General features: G+C 33.7%; 1 protein-coding gene across 6 annotated transcripts in view; it reads left to right on the top strand.

Annotated features, from left to right (window-relative positions):
* Positions 1–7,311, top strand: part of XG (Xg glycoprotein (Xg blood group)) — a 51,698-nt gene extending 44,387 nt beyond the window's left edge. For 4 of the 6 annotated variants that reach the window (XM_031959046.1, XM_031959048.1, XM_031959047.1 and 1 more), the window contains one exon: positions 6,955–7,311. In XM_031959046.1, the coding sequence (XP_031814906.1) occupies positions 6,955–7,022 (68 nt within the window). In that variant the 3' untranslated portion in view covers positions 7,023–7,311. Of the gene's footprint in view, positions 1–4,927; positions 6,895–6,954 lie in introns of those variants that run through there. The other 2 variants (XM_031959052.1, XM_031959049.1) reach the window with 2 other exon arrangements.
* Positions 7,312–20,980: the final 13,669 nt, after the last annotated feature.

Raw genomic sequence — 20,980 nt, 5'->3', positions numbered from 1 at the left:
TTGGCATTTAAAACCCTTCAGAACAACTCCCCTTCTACCTTTCCAGTTTTCTTATCCCTTACTCCCATGCTGTAATCTTTAATTCAATGACATCAGACTCTTGGCTGTCCCATGAACACTATCTCTTCACTCCAGGCATTTTCTCTGTTTGAACCTCAAGCTTGTAATGTTCTCCTTAATCTACTCCAACTATTGACCTTTTTGGCTTCCTTTAAGTTCTAACTAAAATCCTACTTATAAGAAACCTTCCCTAATTTATCTTAATTCCATTGCCTTCCCTGTATTAATTATCTCTTATTTATTCCAAGTTGTTTCCCCTATTAGACTGTAAGCTTCTTGAAAATAGGGACTATTTTTTCTTTCTTTTTGTATTCTTGATGGGGGTGAATGGACTCTAGTAAAAGACCACGATCCTGACAGCAACTCAATATCTGAGTGGACCCCAGTGAGAAAAATCTTCTCTTCCTGCCACAGAAATAAACTGACCCTGTAATAATTATCTTCTCCAGACAGAGCTATCCTGTACTGATAACCACTATTATCTTCTATAATCTGAACATTAAATTATAGAAGTCAACTCCCGGGGTAATTTGTATAAACAGGATGATCATGACCACTAGTTGATTTACTGACACACAATTAGCACATCAGAACACCTTACTCTGGATTCTTTCCCATAAACAGTCCCACCTCTCCCCTTGAAAATCACTAGCTTTCCTAGGGAGCTTAGTCCTCTTTATATAGCCCTCACACTAAAGCTTTATTCTTTTACTTGGAGATGATTTAAGCCTGTAGATTCTTTTGGGATGATTCCTCACCTTCCCTATTTGTACCTCATTATCCCCAGAATTTAGCAAGGTGCTTGGTGCATAATAGGCACTAAGTGAATGTTTTCTTGTGTCTTCAACAAAGAATATTATTTTGATGTGTATTTTCTAAATATACTTAGCCAAAATTTTGTTACTTTAATTCTGTTTCTATTTTCCCTTTGAATAAGTTATATCATACTTTAAAATTTACCAAGTACCTGCCCTGCATTCTCATTTCATCTTCATAATAACTCTGGAAGTTCACTAAACAATATTATCCCCATTTTATATTTTAGGAAATTGACCCCAGAGAGTCCAGTTAGCTTGCCTAAGGTTATGTAGCTAGCTTCTATGACACCAACTTTGATAAGCAAAATATTGTAATAGCTATTTTAATCTAGGGGTTATTTATTGAATTGTTTGTATAATTTATTGCACAAATATATATATATGTTATATATATATATTATTATTATTATTTTATCTTGGAGGATTTGATATAGACATATGAGTAACTGATTATGAAGAGACTTCTCCATTTGATCTTAGTCAAAAGGTTAAGAAGTAATTAACTTTCCAGACATATTTTCATCATGCCATCTACATTCTTCATCTCCATCCCTTGCCTTACTATTTCCTCCCACCACAACTTTGGATTCTACTAATGGGTCTTCTGGCTCTGATGACATTTTTTCCTTTATCTTACCCCAAACCTGATCTCCATACCACTTTATGAATATTTCCATACTTAACCTCTGTACATATTACCCTATCTCCTCTCCATCCTGCTTTCTCATCCTTAAAATTATTATTATTATTTATTACCAAGTTGTTTTAAAACAATGATCTAGCCTAGAGCCAAAGATACTGGAGTGTTTGCCATTTCCTTCTCCAGCTCATTGTACAGATGAGGAAACTGAGGCAGATAGTGTTACGCGACTTGCCCAGCATCATACAGCTAGTCAGTGTCTGAGTGGGATTTGAAGATAGGAGGATGAGTCTTCCTAATTCCAAGCCCAGTGCTCTGTCTACCATGCCACCGCAATGTATTCCAGTAACTCCCTATTTCTTCCAGGCTCAATTATAATGATCCTATGTTTGATGTTCAAAGTTCTTGATAACTTTGCTCCCTACTCACATTATAAATTTTGTTTGTTTGTTTTTACAATTTACAACACACCCCTCCTTCCAGGACTCTGTGATTATAATCCTTGCTATTGCTTATTTCTGTTTTTTTTTAAACAATCCCCCAAACATGAAATTCTCTCCCTTCTTATCACTTCTCCAGGACCCCCCTACTCTTTTTAAAGTTCCAGATAAAATACTATCTTTTACAAGAAGCTTTTCCTGATCCTTTTTTATAGTGCCTTCCCTCTGTTAATTATTTTTAATTTATTCTGTATAAAGTTTGTTTATACAGAGTTTGCATGTTGTCTCTTCCATTAGTTTGCAAATTCCTTGAAAACAGGGATATCTTTTGCTTCTCTTTGTATCTCCAGCTTCTAACACAGTGTCTAACATATAAAAGAAGTTTCATAAATTTTTACAGACTTACTTGGCTTAGTAAAATTTTATTGACCAACTGGCTGATAGTAAGTGGAAAGGTCTTCTGTTTCAAGGTTCCCTATCTTGTCACTTCACTAATTATAGATACGGATAGCAAAACTTTTCATATTCAGCTTTACCAGAGAAAAATCTTAACTTTTTCCCTGAAACTTTTCATTCATTTATAATTCACTTTAAAAGGTGTGTGTAAACATGAAATTTTTTATTCAAAAAGTCACAAAAAAAAAAAATCAAAGTTTTCTGCTGAGTAGTTCAACATCACTTAAAGCATCTAGCAAGAGGTTATTACTCACCCAAAAAACTGCAACGAAGGGCTTTGATTCACTAGGTGCATTTACTGGGTCACAGCATTCATGTTTAATTTTATTCAGAATCCATAAAGAAAGTCTAAAATGTAGATTAGAAAGGAGGAAGTGGTGTTTGATCCCAGCAACATTAATTACTTTAAATATAGACTCTACTCTAGGATGGTATAGATCTTACATATATTTTCCTGTGTGAGGACTTAAGAAATCTTTTCAGAGAAAAAACAGATCAGATAGCACATTTTGAGCCTTTTAAATTGGAATATTCTAGTTTTGGCCTCAATCTTCTGTAAATTGCAAGATGGTCTCCCTCTGCTGGCAGTTACAGAAGACTGCAATGGCATATTTCACTAAAATTTTCCTAAATAAATTTATGAAAGATAGATTATGCAATTACAAATATGTTTTATCTTTGTTTTTTATTGCTCTCCAGTTGACCAGGACTCCTAAGATATAACATCTTCCCATTACCCTTATTTGATTTGTGCTTCTGGGGGAAAAGTGATCCAGGCCTTGATTTAACCATTTTAGGGAACTCCCTCTTTATAAATGCAATCCAAAATCTTCCTACATAATAAACTTCTCTAATACATCCTTAATGAGTGATCATACAGTTTTTACTAAAAGATTTGATAAGATAGCTAGCTGACAAAGTGGGTGGAACACTGGATCTGGAATCCATTATAGCCTCAGATACTTACCAGTTATAAACTTTAGGCAAGTAACTTAGTCTCCCTCTACCTCGGGTTCCTCATCTTCATGATAAGGGTAAAAATAGTACCTAAATCCTAGAATTGTTGTAAGGATCAGATATATTTAAAGCATTTTGCAAAACTTAAAGAAAAAATAGCTATAATTATTGTCTATCAAAAGAAGGAACTTAGTACTTCTCAAAGCAACGCAAAGCATACACTTTTTGTCCAACTCCATTTGTAGATTGTTTCTCCCTACTCACTTCCCCTTCTTCAACACTTTCCTTAGCCTAAATCTTTCCCCTCTATAATTTCTGAGCATTGCTTCACTCTGTGGGATCAAGCAAAACACTATTTTTTACTATTTCTTTTTTTTAACTATTTTTTTTTTTTTTTTACTATTTCTTCCACATGTTGACCCTTCAAATACTTAAAATCTTAGACTCAAAAGCTGAAAGCCAAAGAGGAACTTGGAGATCACACAGTTCAATGTTTTCATTTTTCAGATGATAAAATTGAGTTTAAAGTATATGACTTGCCCAAGGTTACTAAAGTACAATATTGGAATACCAAACTGCCACCTGTGACAGCTTGAAAATAGTTATAATATTTCCCCTATTGTTTCTCTTTTCCAGGCTAAACATATCCAATTGCAATTGCTCCTCATGTAATAAGCTTGAAAGATCTCATCATCTTGGTTACCCTTCTCTGGAAAATCTCCAGCTTTTTAACAATCCTTCTTAAAATATGACATTTAGAACTAAATGTATTACTCCAGATCTACTCTGATGAGGACAGTTATTATTTCTCTTTTTCTGAACACTCTGCTTTTTATAATGCGGTCTTAGATATCATTGGCTTTTGGAGCCATCTTAACGCATACTGTACTTCTATTAAAAGTTCTAGCTCTTTTTTCAGATTAGCTCATATTAATCCAATACTCCCTCATTTTATTTTGTAAAGTTGACTTTTTGGATTTATGTAGTATTTTGATTTTATACTCATTTTATTAAAAAAAAATAACCCAGGCATCCAGCATGTTTAGGTATTTTTGGATCCTTAATCTTTCTAAAAATGTACCTAATGTAAATTATCTCTCCTAACTTTGTGTCATCTAAAAATGTGATGAATGTGCCTTTCATTCCTTCCCTAAACTTATTGGAACGAGTTATTAAAAGCTGAAAATGGACTGGATTTATAATCAGAGATCCTAAGGTTGCATTTGAACTTGCCACTTATTATGCATTTCACTTTGGAAATGTTGCTTAACCTTTATGGGCCTTAATTCCTCGTGGATAAAATGAAGAGACTGGACAAGATGCTTTCTGAAAATTTTTTCAGCAGATTTATGATCCCATCAACCAAGTACAGATTTCTAGGACAGAGACCTCCCTCTAAATTAAGTTTAGTCATTCTACAAACTTAAAATCCCCTTAACTCTACTATCATTTCCATTTATTTACAAGTTTAAATTATCAAATGCTTTGTTAAAATCTAAATTATATGTGTTGGGCATTCCAGAGAATGACATTTTCTTTACAATCTTCCTTTTTAGAGCCAGAGAATGTTTGAAGGAGGCAAGCAATCTGCAATGATTTTCACATGAACTGGAATAAGATGGGAATGGACATTTATAATATATATGCCATATAGTATTTTTTTTAATGTTGTGGGTGTATAATGTAGATCCACCAATTAAATCCACCTATTAAAACAAATTTCTTCTCCTAAAATCTCTAATTCATCTAAATTAGAATTCTAATTTTCTTTGTATAATGAGGATGCAAAGATATTTATCTGAAGTTTAATGATTTTTTTGAAAAAAAGAAGTCTGATCTAATGGTTATATTATTTAATGTGAAAATTAGGATTTGCACACTGTTCATAGTTCTTAAAAGCCCTTTTATAATAATATATAAATGTTTTAACTCTAGTACTTGTGGCATAAAGCCTGACTGGCATTCCCAATTCATCTACATTTATTGAGAAAGAAAACATGAAAAGATAGCCCATTCCAATGATATTTTTGTTGGGAAAGTCACCAACACAAATGATGAGTTTTTATTTCAACTATAAGCTTTAATTATGAATGAAATTGAACTACTTATTTCCAACATTGATAGAAAAGCCTGAATATTATAATGTTGGCTTATATTTCTGTGACACTTAGGGCATAATTATTAGGAGAAAACAAAATGGCATTATTAAATTGAGATTATAAATGCAAAGTGCTAAAAACAAAATTTCTAAATCAATGATTCTGAAACCTGATACATTCTTCTTGGGATTTTTTTCAAAAAATAAGAGCTACAATATAGGCTACTTTTGAGTCACAATAACTTTTAGCCTTTTAATTTATTATCATAAGTACTCAGATACAATTTATATTAATATTCTACTTCCTCCAATGTAATACTTTTGCAGCATCATATATACATTTTTAAATGTAGATTTCAACAATTGTACTGAAATATTTTTATATGAATGTGTGATTTCTACCAAATAGAATGCGAGCTCCTTTATGGTGAGGATTTTTTCTTTTCATTCTCATATCCCTAGGATGCAGCATGGTGTGTGATACTTCAGTGGCACTTATTACTCCTTTTTGATTGATTAATTAATAAGACATATATGGTACTAGTTTCTGAGGGAAAACTAAAGAAGTAGTTGTTCATGGCAGTTTTGCTCAGCGATGTTGGGAAAAAATGGCAGTCACCTCCTTGGTTTATGCAGTGGAAAAGCTTAACTCTTCCTAAGATCTAAAACTCAGAAATGGACCAAATCTGGTCTACCGACTACCTGCTACCTTTGCCTACATATTGGTTTTGGGGGAATGAAAAAGGGGAATGCTTTGGTATAAGCGCTTATTAATAAATGAAACTTTATATAATATAAATGGATGCAGAATTTTCCAAATCCTACCAACTGGCTCCATAGAGCTAAAACCCACACATTGCTTTGTTCTGTATGTTATTGGTTTTTAAGATTTCAACTTAAGAAGTTAGGATCAAAAAACTTTTTAAAAGATTTCATACTTTGAGGAAGACTGGAAAACAAAATGAAACACCAAAATCAACTAAAATATTAATAGAGTATTATTACCATTTAACACTGAATTACATGTAAATTATCATGTAACCTGAATTCATCCTTATTTTGCCTCTTATCAAAATGCTCTTCTGACATTTATATATGTGTATCTTACACATAATGTAATAATAATCACTCTGTATGATGAAAAATGTTTCTAACACATATTAAAACATTGTAGAACATTGAAGATTTTTTAAAAAATGAAATCTTCAGTTTCTTATAGGGCTATTATATATTTATCCCAGTAATTTTTAAAGATAAGTTAAAACAAAAACAATCTTTTGCTTGTTACATATATATTTTGTTTTATAAATGTTTTTAAAGAGACTTATTGGGAAAATCATTTAGTGTCAAATTCTAAAACCAATTGTCATTGTATATAGTCAACCTATGTCTAAGTAAAATAAACCACCTATTTTAAATTCCATGCATGTTAGTCTTTTATTTTTAGTAATACATCATATAACTGATCTTTTCATATCCTTCTAGATTTCAACAGAGGTAAGTGGGAAATAAGAAGACTTTGTTCTGGGTCCAAGAAACAATGTCATAAATAGAAACAAGAACCTAGAAGACATCTCTTTGCACTTTCCAAATGAAATAATTTTTAATATTTACCTCCATAAAAAATGAAGACTGGAAATTGACTGACCTGTTTAAGGCTGAGCCAAGTCCTCCCATAAATCTTTGTTAAAGGTCTACACAACTTTGAGATCTTTAAATATTTCATGGTTTCCAGCCTGTTTGTTATCTCTTGCTTTCACTATTTGAATCTTTGAATATTTTGAATAGCTTTCAGGGAAGCAAAAAAATAAATTTGCATGACAATTTTATTACTTATTGAAAAGAAACTGCAAGTTGTACATAATAGATTTGTAGTTTCATATGCAATTATCTTTTGTTTTTAACTATATTGTATTATAAAAATGTTTGTTTTATCCCATAAATTAAAAATAAAATAAATAAAAAATTTAAAAAGAAATAGATTAAATATTACTTAATATTTTTTCTTAGGAAACCAACAGAAGAATCCTCTCAACATAGCCTAGCTTCCTGTATCATATTGTTCTAATCTTACAGATTTTCTGTTACTTTTACTGGCTTGATGCCAAACCACATCTGTCTGATTGGGTGACAACTTTAAGTAGGTACTTTTGGAGCAACCAGTTCCAAATATAAGCTCAGGTTACTCTCTTATTTCCAGCTAGCTATTTTCACATCTGTCATTCTCAGCTGTCTCATTTTCCAATCCCATACGCCTGCGCTTTTTCTAGTTAAAGGGACACTAGTCAAAACACAAGTGTTTCTCTTTGAATAGAAAATGATGCATAGACAAGAAACAAGATGACAGTTTCTCACCTTTCTCTCATTTCCGAAGCTAACATTGTTTTAATATCTAACTTGGAACTCTTAGGGCATTTCATGACAGCTAAGTCAGGCAGGATGGTGATTAGTGGTGGTGATGGCAGAGGTGGGAACAGCATGTGTAGGCTTGCCCCTTCCTGACTTGGTGGTCTACATATCAAGTATTTTTCAGAGTTAGAATAAACTTTTTGGACTCCAGCATAGGAAACACAAAAGAATTGGAAGGAGAATTTTCCCCTGTGTGCTCTGGTTAGATGGAAAACCATGTGAGGTTTTTGTGGCAGATCACAAGATTTAATGAGGTCATACTGGAAGACAGCAGGACAGGATAGGATGTAGACACAATTTCCCTGATATAAGGAGCTCCCTCTACTAATTCAAGTTAGCATCTCATTTGTAACTTATATTAGCTACATACCTTGGAGCATTGAGGAATTAAGAAACTTACCTAAAATCACACAGTCAGTATGTGATAAAGATCTTCCTGTTTGAAGCAGATCCTCTATACATTTTGCCATGATACCTTCTATACTTTGTATCTATAAAATAATTTCACAAGTATAATATTTTTAAATATGGGGAAACATTGGACATTGGAACATTGTATACTCCGAGGAGCCATAGCTAGCATGAACTATTTTCTCCTTCCCTCTCTTTTATTCTTTGTTACAAGGGCTGGAGTGAGGGTGGGGAGGAATCAAATATTTGGAAATGAAGTCAATATAAAATAAATATCAACAAAATATTTTAAAACAGAAATACATTTAATGTGACATATGTAATATCTCATTCAATTCAACTTAACCACCATTTATTAGGTACCAAGCTTAAAGAAAGCTGTTAGGAGTTGGGAAGATAAAAGAAATTAGAGGTGCCTTTGCTTTTATGGACCTTACCATTTAATAGAGGATTATATTTTTTAGGTAAAAAGGTGTAAGAATTATATTGGGAATATAAAGAAACTGAATTAGGAATCAAGAGAACTGGGTTGGATTCTTGGATATAATGCTAAACTTAAACTTTTTGTCTTTCACTCTCCTCATTTTGTAAATTATATGGGGAGCTGAGTCAGAATCTGATCCTTTGTTGATCACCAAAATCTCTTTCAACTCTGACCTTGGGTAATGGAATCAAGATGCCCATACTGTTTTAATGACTTTCCTGAGATACACGAGGAAAACAAAATCTCTATATAGTAGCTGCAAGCATAATTTGAGAAGTTTTTTTTTTTCTTTTTCTTTAAAGCCTAAAGTTATCTAATGAGGGTTATTGACATCCGCTCCTCTTCACTTCACACTCAAAGCTGTGCTAACAATGAAGAGACTGCAGTATGTCAGGTTTCATTCTGTTCCTCTGTAACCTGGAGATATATTTATATTCAAAATAAACCAACTTTCTGAAAGCATATTTATGAAGTAAAAGTATTTACTTTGTTTCAGAGAAAGGGCAGAAGGAGGAAATAAAATCATGAATTCAGTCTTACACTTTTAGGAGCTAAATAAATGTTTACTGACATTGACTTTCTTTCCATGAATACTTCCATACAGTTTATGGATGTAATTACTTCTTTAACACTTAGTAAATATTCATTATTTGGTCCTCAAAGCTCATAGGATGATAAGATATAGATTTAGAGCTAAAAGGGTCTATCTAATCCAGTTTTCTCATTGTACAAATGAGGAAATTGAGGTTTTAGGCAAACAATTTTGAAACACATCTTCTTATTCCAGATCCTAATGCTCTTTCCATTGCATGTAAAAAAAGTGATGTTTAAAATTCATTCAATAAAGCATTTTATCTAAAAGAGGAAAAAGACTAATGCCATTATTCAACAACAAACTTTTATATCAGCTTCATATTTTAGTTGAACTTCTAGTTTCAAGCTTTTTTTTTTTTTTTAATGAGAGGAGTGATATCCACTTGAATCTTGTTGTTTAGGACAATTTCCCTCCCTAAAAATTTTGGGAAAATGTCTGTGAGACTTTGAGTGTTTAGAATAGTAGGGTATGCGCTATTGCTAATGCTTGAATAGTTGGCTTCATAAAGAGGCCAGCCCATGAGGAATCATTGCCCTTTAGATTGATTGCCAACATATTCTTCTTTTTTCTAAAATATTATTTTATTTTTTCCTCTAGTTACATGTCAGGAAAATTTTTAGCATTCATTTTACCAAGATTTTGGAATCCCAAATTTTTCTTTCTTCCTCTATTTCCTCCCCTCTTCTGAAGATGGTAGACATTTTGATATAGTTTATATATTAGCTAGCATATAAACATATTTCTATATTAATCAGAATTGTGAAAGAAGAAACATCAAAAGAAAGGGAAAAAACATGAAGAAGAACGCAAGTGAAAAAAATAAGCTATGATCTGCATTTGGAGTCTATCTGTTTTGTCTGATAATGGATAGCATTTTTCTTCAAGAGTCCTTTGTACTTGTCTTGTATCATTGTGCTGCTGAGAAGAGCTGAATCAATCACAGCTGATCTGATACTCTGTTTTCTGATTCTGCTCATTTTATTTTGCATCAGTTCATACAAGTTTTTTCTAAAATCAGCCTATTTAACATTTCTTAGTATTCCATTCCAATAGAATTCCATTACATTCATGTACCACAGATTGGTCAGACATTCCCAAATGAATGATGATCCTTTCAATTTCAAACATGTTGCCACCACGAAAAGGGCTACTATAAATATTTTTGCACAAGTGGGTCCTTTTCCACTTTTATAAGTGATCTCTTTGGCATAGAGATTTAGTAATGACATTTTTGTATCAAAGAGCATGCACAGTGTAGTTGCCCTTTGAGCATAGTTCCATATTTTCACTGGAATAGGTGGGTCAGTTCACAACATCATCAATACATTCGTGTCCCAATTTTCCCACATCCTCTCCAATATTTTCATATTCTTTTTGTCATATTAACCAACCTGATAGGTATGAAGTTTTTATTTGTTTTTTTAAATTTCCATTTATTTAATCAAAAGTGATTTAGAATACTTCTTTATATATTATAGATAACTTTGATTTCTTCATCAGAAAACTGCTGGTACATATCCTTTGACTATTTATCAATTGGGGAATGGCTTATATTTTTATAGATTTGACTCAGTTTTCTATATATTTAGGAAATGAGCCTTTTATCAGAGACATTTGCAATAAAAATTGTTTCTCAGCTTTCTGCTTTTCTTTTAATCTTGGTTGCACTGGTTTCTTTTGACCAGATGTGGTTCCATATGAAGATTGGAAAGAGAGGTTTGCAACTGAATGAGCACTGTACCCTTGAAGGATATCCTTTCCATGCTATGTCTAGAATTAGCATAGCATAGAGAGGCAGCATGACATACTGGATATAACAATGGATTTGAAGTCAGAAAGATTTAGTTTTTATCCCACCTCAAGTCACTCACTGGCAGGTAGGTGATACAGTGGATAGGATACTGGGCTTGGAATCAGTAGGATTCCCTGAATTCAAACCCAGTCATTTAATATAATATAATAATAATCAATGTGATCCTGAGCAAGTTATTTAACTCCTAATTGCCTCAGTTTCTTAACTGTAGACTGTAAAGGGCACACTGGACAAGAAAATCTTCAGTATCTTTGCCAGGAAAACACTATGGACAACTCCATGGGATCAGGAAGAGTCAAACAAGACTGAACAACAATAATAAAAATCACTCACCAGCTAATAATGCTAAAAAAAAGAAAAGGGGGGGTGGAGGGAGATTTGTGCAAATATTAGGCAATCATTTATTCCTTCACCAGCACCAATTATTTTGGTAGAGAAGGAAAGGAACACTATTCCTTTGGGAAGAAAAGATCCCAATATGAACTATGTATAGTAGCTAAGTATAGTAGTTATATAGGAGCTAAGTTTAATATAATGAAATGGTAATTTTTCAATGAAAAGAAAAGTAGAAGGGCAGGATGATGCTGGAAAAACTGAGACTGATAACTTCTGTGATATGCTGCTGCAACATTTAACAAAACATAAAAGAAGAAAAAGATCAGAAAACATGTATTCGCTTTTCCTAGAAATTATGGAAAGTATCAGATATTCCTTATTACTGTGGTCAAAATTGACCAGCACTGTTGAATTGTCTAAGTTTTCATGCTGTCCAAGAAGACAATGGCAGAGTAGAGATATCTTTTCTGCTTCTGGGTGCTTAAATTTTGTATTAAGGGCTAAGAGCATTTTGAAAATGAAATTAAAATTAAAATTAAAAAATTCCGATTCACATTTTAAAAACCCTGAAAAGTAGCCCAGAGTAATTATCTCTGCATTTAGCTCAGGGACAAAGTCAGAATGTATGCACCCTTAATATGACCTTAAATAATATTAAAATATATATTGTATTCTCTCCCTCTGCCATCATACTTGGAAAATTTAAATATGGAGAAATGTGACACAGTGGATTCTGGGACTGAGGACAGAATGGGCCTAGACACTTGTTAGCTACGTGGCCCTTGGCAAATAACACCTATTTGCCTCAGTTTCCTCACCTATAAAATGAGCTGGAGAAGGAAATGGCAAATCATTCTAGTATCTTTGACAAGAAAACCACAAAAGGGGTCATACAGAGGCTGAAGATGACCAAACAACAGCAACAATGACATCAACAACAACATCAGAAAAGCATAAAAAGAATGATTAGTCAAGCCCTATATTGGGCCAAGATGTTCAACTTTTTATATGCTTAAGAAAGAGTTCTTGTAGCTTTCATTTAGAAAGACGTAGTATTATATATATATATGTATATATATATACATATATATATAATTTTATTTTTTATTATATCTTTTTATATGCAAAACATATGCATGAGTAATTTTTCAACATTGACCCTTGCAAAACCTTCTGTTCCAACTTTTCCCCTCCTCCCCCCCCCCCACCTTCCTAGATGGCAGGTAGTCCCATACATGCTAAATATGTTAAAGTATATGTTAAATACAATATATGTATACATATTTATACAGTTATTTTGTTGCACAGGAAAGATTGGATTTAAAAAGACCAAAAATGCAAGCAAACATTAACAGAAAGAGTGGAAATGTTATGTTGTGGTCCATACTCATTTCCCAGTGTTCTTTCTCTGGGTGTAGCTGGTTCTGTTCATTACAGATCAATTGGAACTGATTTGGATCCTCTCACTGCTGAAGAGAACCATTCCATCAAAACGGATCATTATGTAGTATTGATGTTGAAATGTATAATGATCTCCTGGTTCTTCTCATTTCACTTAGCATCAGTTCATGTATGTCTCGCCAAGCTTCTCTGTATTCGTCCTCCTAGTCATTTCTTATTTTTTTAAATTTTTTTTATTATAGCTTTTTATTTATAAGATATATGCATGGGTAATTTTTCAGCATTGACAATTGCAAAACCTTTTGTTCCAACTTTTCCTCTCCTTCCCTCCACTCCTTTCCCCAGATGGCAAGTTGACCAATACATGTTAAATATGTTAAAGTATAAGTTAAATACAATATATGTATACATGTCCATACAGTTATTTTGCTGTACAAAAAGAATTGGACTTTGAAATAGTACACAACTAGCCTGGGAAGGAAATAAAAAATGCATGTGGACAAAAATAGAGGGAATGGGAATTCTATGTAGTGGTTCATAGTCATCAACCAAGAGTTCTTTTACTGGGGTAGCTGGTTCAATTCATTACTGCTCTATTGGAATTGATTTGGTTCATCTCATTGTTGAAGAGGGCCACATACATCAGAATTAATCATCATATATTATTGTTGTTGAAGTATATAATGGTCTCCTGGTCCTGCTCATTTCACTCAGCATCAGTTCATGTAAGTCTTTCCAGGCCTTTCAGAAATCATCCTGCTGGTCATTTCTTACAGAACAATAATATTCTATAATATTCATATACCACAATTTATTCAGCCATTCTCCCATTGATGGGCATCCACTCAGTTTCCAGTTACTGGCCACTAAAAAGAGGGCTGCCACTGACATTCTTGCACATACAGGTCTCTTTCCCTTCTTTAAAATCTCTTTGCGATATAAGCCCAGTAGTAACACTGCTGGATCAAAGGGTATGCACAGTTTGATAGCTTTTTCAGCATAGTTCCAAATTGCTCTCCAGAATGGCTGGATGTATTCACAATCCCAGCAACAATGTATCAGTGTCCCAGTTTTCCCACATCCCCTCCAACATTCCGCATTATCTTTCCCTGTCATTCTAGCCAATCTGACAGGTGTGCAGTGGTAATCTCAAGAGTTGTCTTAATTTGCATTTCTCTGATTAATAATGACTTGGAACATCTTTTCATATGCCTAGAAATAGTTTCAATGTCTTTGTCTGAGAATTGTCTGTTCATAATCTTTGACCATTTATCAAAGAATGGCTTGCTTTCTTATAAATTAGAGTCAATTCTCTATATATTTTGGAGATGAGACCTTTATCAGAACCTTTGACTGTAAAAATGTTTTCCTAGTTTATTGCTTCCCTTCTAATCCTGTCTGCATTAGTTTTGTTTATACAAAAACTTTTCAATTTGATATAATCAAAATTTTCTATTTTGTGATCAATAATGATCTCTAGTTTTTCTTTGGTCATAAATTCCTTCCTCTTCCACAGGTCTGAGAGGTAAACTATCCTATGTTCTCTAATTTGTTTATAATCTCATTCTTTATGCCTAGGTCATGAACCCATTTTGACCTTATCTTGGTGTATGTTGTTAAGTGTGGGTCAATGCTTAGTTTCTGCCATACTCATTTCCAATTTTCTCAGCAATTTTTGTCAAACAATGAGTTCTTATCCCAAAAGCTGGGGTCTTTGGGTTTGTCAAACACGAGGTTATTAAAGTTATTGACTATTTTATCCTGTGAACCTAACCTATTTCACTGATCAACTACTCTATTTCTTAGCCAATACCAAATAGTTTTGGTAACCACTGCTTTATAATATAATTTTAGATCTGGTACAGCTAGGCCACCTTCATTTGATTTTTTTTCATTAATTCCCTTGAAATTCTTGACCTTTTGTTTTTCCATATGAACTTTGTTGTTATTTTTTCTAGGTCATAAATAGTTTTTTGGGAGTCTGATTGGTATAGTGCAAAATAAATAGATTAGTTTAGGTAGTATTGTCATCTTTATTATATTTGCTCAACCCTATCCAAGAGCATTTAATATTTTTCCAATTGGTTACATCTGACTTTATTTTTGTGGAAAGTGTTTTGTAGTTTTGCTCATATATTTTCTGATTTTCCTTGGCAGATAGATTCCTAAATATTTTATACAATCGGTAGTTACTTTAAATGGAATTTCACTTTGTAACTCTGACTGTTGGATTTTGTTAGTGCTATATAAGAATGCAGATGACTTATGTAGGTTTATTTTGTATCCTACTGTCCCGTCCACCGGGACTCAGTTATTCGTGGGGAACCAAGGGGGACCCAGCCTGAAAGAGAAACGGGTGGGAAGGAGGAGGGAGACGGCATACGGTTGAAGCAAGTCTCATTTATTGCTGGAAACAGCTCAGCTTATATAGGGTGGAGCTAGGTGTGATACGTGAGGACAAAAGCTGGCAGGGGAGAGTGAAGCTATGTGCGTTGCGTGGGAGAAAAGGTATGGGAGGGGGCTGCAGGAGGGAACAGATGTTTGGGAGGAGAAGGAAGGACATCCTGTGGTTATTGTTCTTATCTGAGTTTCCAGGGTTGTTACGCCCGAGACATCTCTGTGGCTGACACAATACCATAGATATATGTTCTGAGGTGCGGGGGTTGTTCCGCTTTCCTGGCCATTTGGCCGCCATCTGTTGCTTGATGCAAGGTCTGCAGTCTGGTAATTTTCCATGACTATGGTCCGGTCACCAACATCCTACAACTTTGCTAAAGTTGTGGATTATTTCTAATAGCTTTTTAGTAGAATCTCTGGGGTTCTCTAAGTATACCATCATATCATCAGCAAAGAGTGATAATTTGGTTTCCTCATTGCCTACTCTAATTCCTTTAATCTCTTTCTCAACTCTTATCGCCAAAGCTAGCATTTCTAGTACAATATTGAATAGTAATGATGATAGTGGGCAACCTTGTTTCACTCCTGATCTTATTGGGAATGGTTCCAGTTTATCCCCATTATATATGTTGCTTACTGATGGTGTTAAATAGATGCTACTGATTATTTTAAGGAAAAGTCCATTTATTCCCATACTCTCGAGTGTTTTTGATAGGAATGGAATTTGGATTTTATCAAATGCTTTTCTGCATCTATTGAACCAGCCCTGCATTGCTGGTATAAATCCTATTTGATCCTGGGGATAATTTTCTGTAGTCTTTTTGCTAATTTCTTATTTAAGATTTTCTGCTGGTCATTTCTTATAGAACAATAATATTCCATAACATCCATATACCACAATTTATTCAGTCATTCTCCAATTGGTGGGTATCGCTTAAATTTCCAGTTTCTAGCCACTACAAAAAGGGCTGCCACAAACATTTTGGCACATACAGGTCCCTTTCCCTTCTTTAAAATCTCTTTGGGATATAAGCCCAGTAGTAACATTGCTGGATCAAAGGGTATGCACAGTTTGATAACTTTTTGAGTACATGTCCAAATTGGTTTCCAGAATGGTTGGATGTGTTCACAATTCCCCCAACAATGTATCAGTGTCCCAGTTTTCCCATGTCCCTTCCAATATTTGTCATTATCTTTTCCTGTCATCTTAGCCAATCTGACAGGTGTGTACTAGTACCTCAGAGTTGTCTTAATTTGCATTTCTCTGATCAACAATGATTTGGAACACCTTTTCATATGACTAGAAAAAGTTTTAATTTCTTCATCTGAAAATTGTCTGTTCATATCCTTTGACCATTTATCAATTGGAGAATGGCTTGCTTTCTTATAAATTAGAGTCAATTCTCTATATATTTTGGAGATGAAGCCAAATTTTATTGATTAGAATCTTTAGCTGTAAAAATGTTTTCCCAGTTTATTCTTTCCCTTCTAATCCTATCTGCATTAGTTTTATTTGTACAAAAGGTTTTTAACTTAATATAATCAAAGTTTTCTATTTTGTGATCAATAATGACCTCTAAGTCTTCTTTGGTCACAAATTCTTCCTCCTCCACAGGTCTGAGAAGTCAACAATCCAATGTTCTTCTAATTTATTTATAATCTCATTCTTTATGCCTAGATCATGAACCCATTTTGATCTTATTTTAGTGTATGGTGTTAAGTGTGGGTCAATGCCTAGTTTCTGCCATACGAATTTCCAATTTTCCCAGTAATTTTTGTCAAATAATGAATTCTTATCCCAAAGGCTGGGATCTTTGGGTTTGCCAAACGCTAGATTGCTATAGTTATTGACTATTTTGTCCTGTGAACCTTACCTATTCCACTGACCAACTAGTCTATTTCTTAGCCAATACCAAATGACTGCTGCTTTATAATATAATTTTAGATCAGGTACAGCTAGACCACCTTCATGTGATTTTTTTTTCATTAGTTCCCTTGAAATTCTTGACCTTTTGAATAAGAATAGGCAATGAGGAAGCCAAATTATCACTCTTTGCCGATGACATGATGGTATACTTAGAGAACCCCAGAGATTCTGCTAAAAAGTTATTAGAAATAATCCACAACTTTAAGCAAAGTTGCTGGTTATAAAATAAACCCACATAAGTCATCAGCATTCTTATATATCACTAACAAAATCCAACAGTCAGAGTTACAAAGAGAAATTCCATTTAAAGTAACTACTGATAATATAAAATATTTAGGAATCTATCTGCCAAGGGAAAATCAGAAACTTTATGAGCAAAATTACACACCACTTTTCACACAAATTAAGTCTGATCTAACCAATTGGAAAAATATTAAATGCTCTTGGATAGGGCAAGCAAATATAATAAAGATGACAATATTACCTAAACTAATCTATTTATTTAGCGCTATACCAATCAGACTCCCAAAAAACTATTTTAATGACCTAGAAAAAATAACAACAAAGTTCATATGGAAAAACAAAAGGTCAAGAATTTCAAGGGAATTAATGAAAAAAAAATCAAATGATGGTGGCTTAGCTGTACCAGATCTAAAATTATATTATAGAGCAGCAGTTACCAAAACTATTTGGTATTGGCTAAGGAATAGATTAGTTGATCAGTGGAATAGATTAGGTTCAAGGGATAAAACAGTCAACAAATATAGCAACCTAGTCTTTGACAAACCCAAAGATCCCAGCTTTTGGGATAAGAACTTACTGTTTGATAAAAATTGCTGGGAAAATTGGAAACTAATATGGCAGAAACTAGGCATTGATCCATACTTAACGCCGTACACCAAGATAAGGTCAAAATGGGTTCATGACCTAGGCATAAAGAATGAAATTATTAATAAATTAGAGGAACATAGGATAGTTTACCTCTCAGACCTGTGGAAGGGGAAGGTCTTTATGACCAAAGCAGAACTAGAGATCATTACTGATCACAAAATAGAAAATTTCGATTATACCAAACTGAAAAGTTTTTGTACAAACAAAACTAATGCAGACAAGATTAGAAGGGAAGCAATAAACTGGGAAAATATTTTTACAGTCAAAGGTTCTGATAAAGGCCTCATTTCCAAAATATATAGAGAATTAACTCTAATTTATAAAAAATCAAGCCATTCTCCAATTGAAAAATGGTCAAAGGATATGAACAGACAATTCTCAGATGAAGAAATTGAAACTATTTCTAGTCATATGAAAAGATGCTCCAAGTCATTATTAATCAGAGAAATGCAAATTAAGACAACTCTAAGATACCACTACACACCTGTCAGATTGGCTAAGATGACAGGAAAAAATAATGATGATTGTTGGAGGGGATGTGGGAAAACTGGGACATTGATTCATTGTTGGTGGAGTTGTGAACGAATCCAACCATTTTGGAGAGTAGTTTGGAACTATGCTCAAAAAGTTATCAAACTGTGCATACCCTTTGATCCAGCAGTGTTACTACTGGGATTATATCCCAAAGAGATTATAAAGAAGGGAAAGGGACCTGTATGTGCACGAATGTTTGTGGCAGCCCTTTTTGTAGTGGCTAGAAACTGGAAACTGAATGGATGTCCATCAGTTGGAGAATGGCTGAATAAATTGTGGTATATGAAAATTATGGAATATTACTGTTCTGTAAGAAATGACCAACAGGATGATTTCAGAAAGGCCTGGAGAGACTTACACGAACTGATGCTGAGTGAAATGAGCAGGACCAGGAGATCATTATATACTTCAACAACAATACTATATGATGACCAGTTCTGATGGACCTGGCCATCCTCAGCAACGAGATCAACCAAATCATTTCTAATGGAGCAGTAATGAACTGAACTAGCTATACCCAGAAAAAGAACTCTGGGAGATGACTAAAAACCATTACATTGAATTCCCAATCCCTATATTTATGCACACCTGCATTTTTGATTTCCTTCACAAGCTAATTGTACAATATTTCAGAGTCTGATTCTTTTTGTACAGCAAAATAACGTTTTGGTCAGGTATACTTATTGTGTATCTAATTTATATTTTAATATATTTAACATCTACTGGTCATCCTGCCATCTAGGGGAGGGGGTGGGGGGGTAAGAGGTGAAAAATTGGAACAAGAGGTTTGGCAATTGTTAATGCTGTAAAGTTACCCATGTATATATCCTGTAAATAAAAGGCTATTAAATAAAAAAAAAAAAAGAAAAAGAAATTCTTGACCTTTTGCTCTTCCAGATGAATTTTGCTGTAATTTTTTCTAGGTCATTAAAATAGTTTCTTGGGAGCACTGATTGGTATAGCACTAAATAAATAGATTAGTTTAGGTAGTATTGTCATCTTTATTATATTCGCTCGACTTATCCAGGAGCAATTATTATTTTTCTAATTGTTTAGATCTGACTTTATTTGTGTGAAAGTGTTTTATAGTTTTGCTCATATAGTTCCTGACTTTCCCTTGGCAGATAAATTCCCAAATCTTTTATACTATTGACAGTTATTTTAAATGGAATTTCTCTTTGTATCTCTTACTGTTGGATTTTGGTGGTGATATATAAAAATACTGAGGATTTATGTGGATTTATTTTGTATCCTACAACTTTAGCAAAGTTGTATATTATTGCAAAGGTGAAATTATTGTGCCTATAATTGTCTGTTTCACCCAATCATTCTTTAGGATGAGATTATTTAGTTTCTAATTACTTTTTTACTTTTTGGTCTATTTTCCCCTGGTTTTTTATTGAATGTAATTTTTATTACATCATGATCTGAGAAGGATGCTTTTCCTACTTCTGCCTTTCAGCATTTGAATTTGAGGTCTTTATGTCCTAATATTTGGTCAATTTTTGTATAGATTCCATGAACTGTTGAGAAGAACATGTACTCCTTTCTGTCTCCATTCAGTTTTCTCCAAAGAGCTATCATATCCAACTTTTCTAGTGTTCTATTTACCTCTTTAACTTCTTTCTTATTTATTTTGTGGTTTGATTTGTCTAGTTCTGAGAGTGCAGGGTTGAGATCTCCCACTCTTACAGTTTTGTTGTCTATTTCTTCTTGCAGCTCTCTTAACTTCTCTTTTAGGAATTTAGATGCTATACCACTTGGTGCATATATGTTTAGAATTGATATTGCTTCATTATCTATGCTATCCTTTAGCAAGGTATAGTGCCCTTCCTTATCTCTTTTAATTAGATCAATTTTTGCTTTTTCTTGATCTGAGATCAGGTTGACTACCCCTGCTTTTTTAGCTTCACCTGAAGCATAGTAGATTCTGCTCCAGCCTTTTACCTTTATTCTGTATATATCATCCTGCTTTAAGTGTGTTTCCTATAAACAACATATTGTAGGATGCTGGCTTTTAATCCAGTCTGCTATCTGCCTCCGCTTTATGGGGGAGTTTACCCCATTCACATTTATGGTTAAAACTACTAATTCTGTATTTCCTGCCATTTTATTATCCCCAAATTATGGTTTTCTCTTTCCTTTTCTCCTTACCCCTCTCCCCAATATTAGACTTATGAGCATCACTTGCCTCATGCAGCCCTTCCTCTTTAGAATCCCTCCCTCCTGCTTCAAGTCCCTCCTTTTCTTAAACATTTTCCTTACTATTTTTGTATTCCCTTCTATTTACCCTAACCCTTCCCTTTTTGTTTT

The sequence above is a fragment of the Sarcophilus harrisii genome, chromosome 3, assembly GCF_902635505.1.
Source record: "Sarcophilus harrisii chromosome 3, mSarHar1.11, whole genome shotgun sequence".
NCBI lineage: Eukaryota > Metazoa > Chordata > Mammalia > Dasyuromorphia > Dasyuridae > Sarcophilus > Sarcophilus harrisii.
This window is presented reverse-complemented; position numbering and strand designations above follow the sequence as displayed.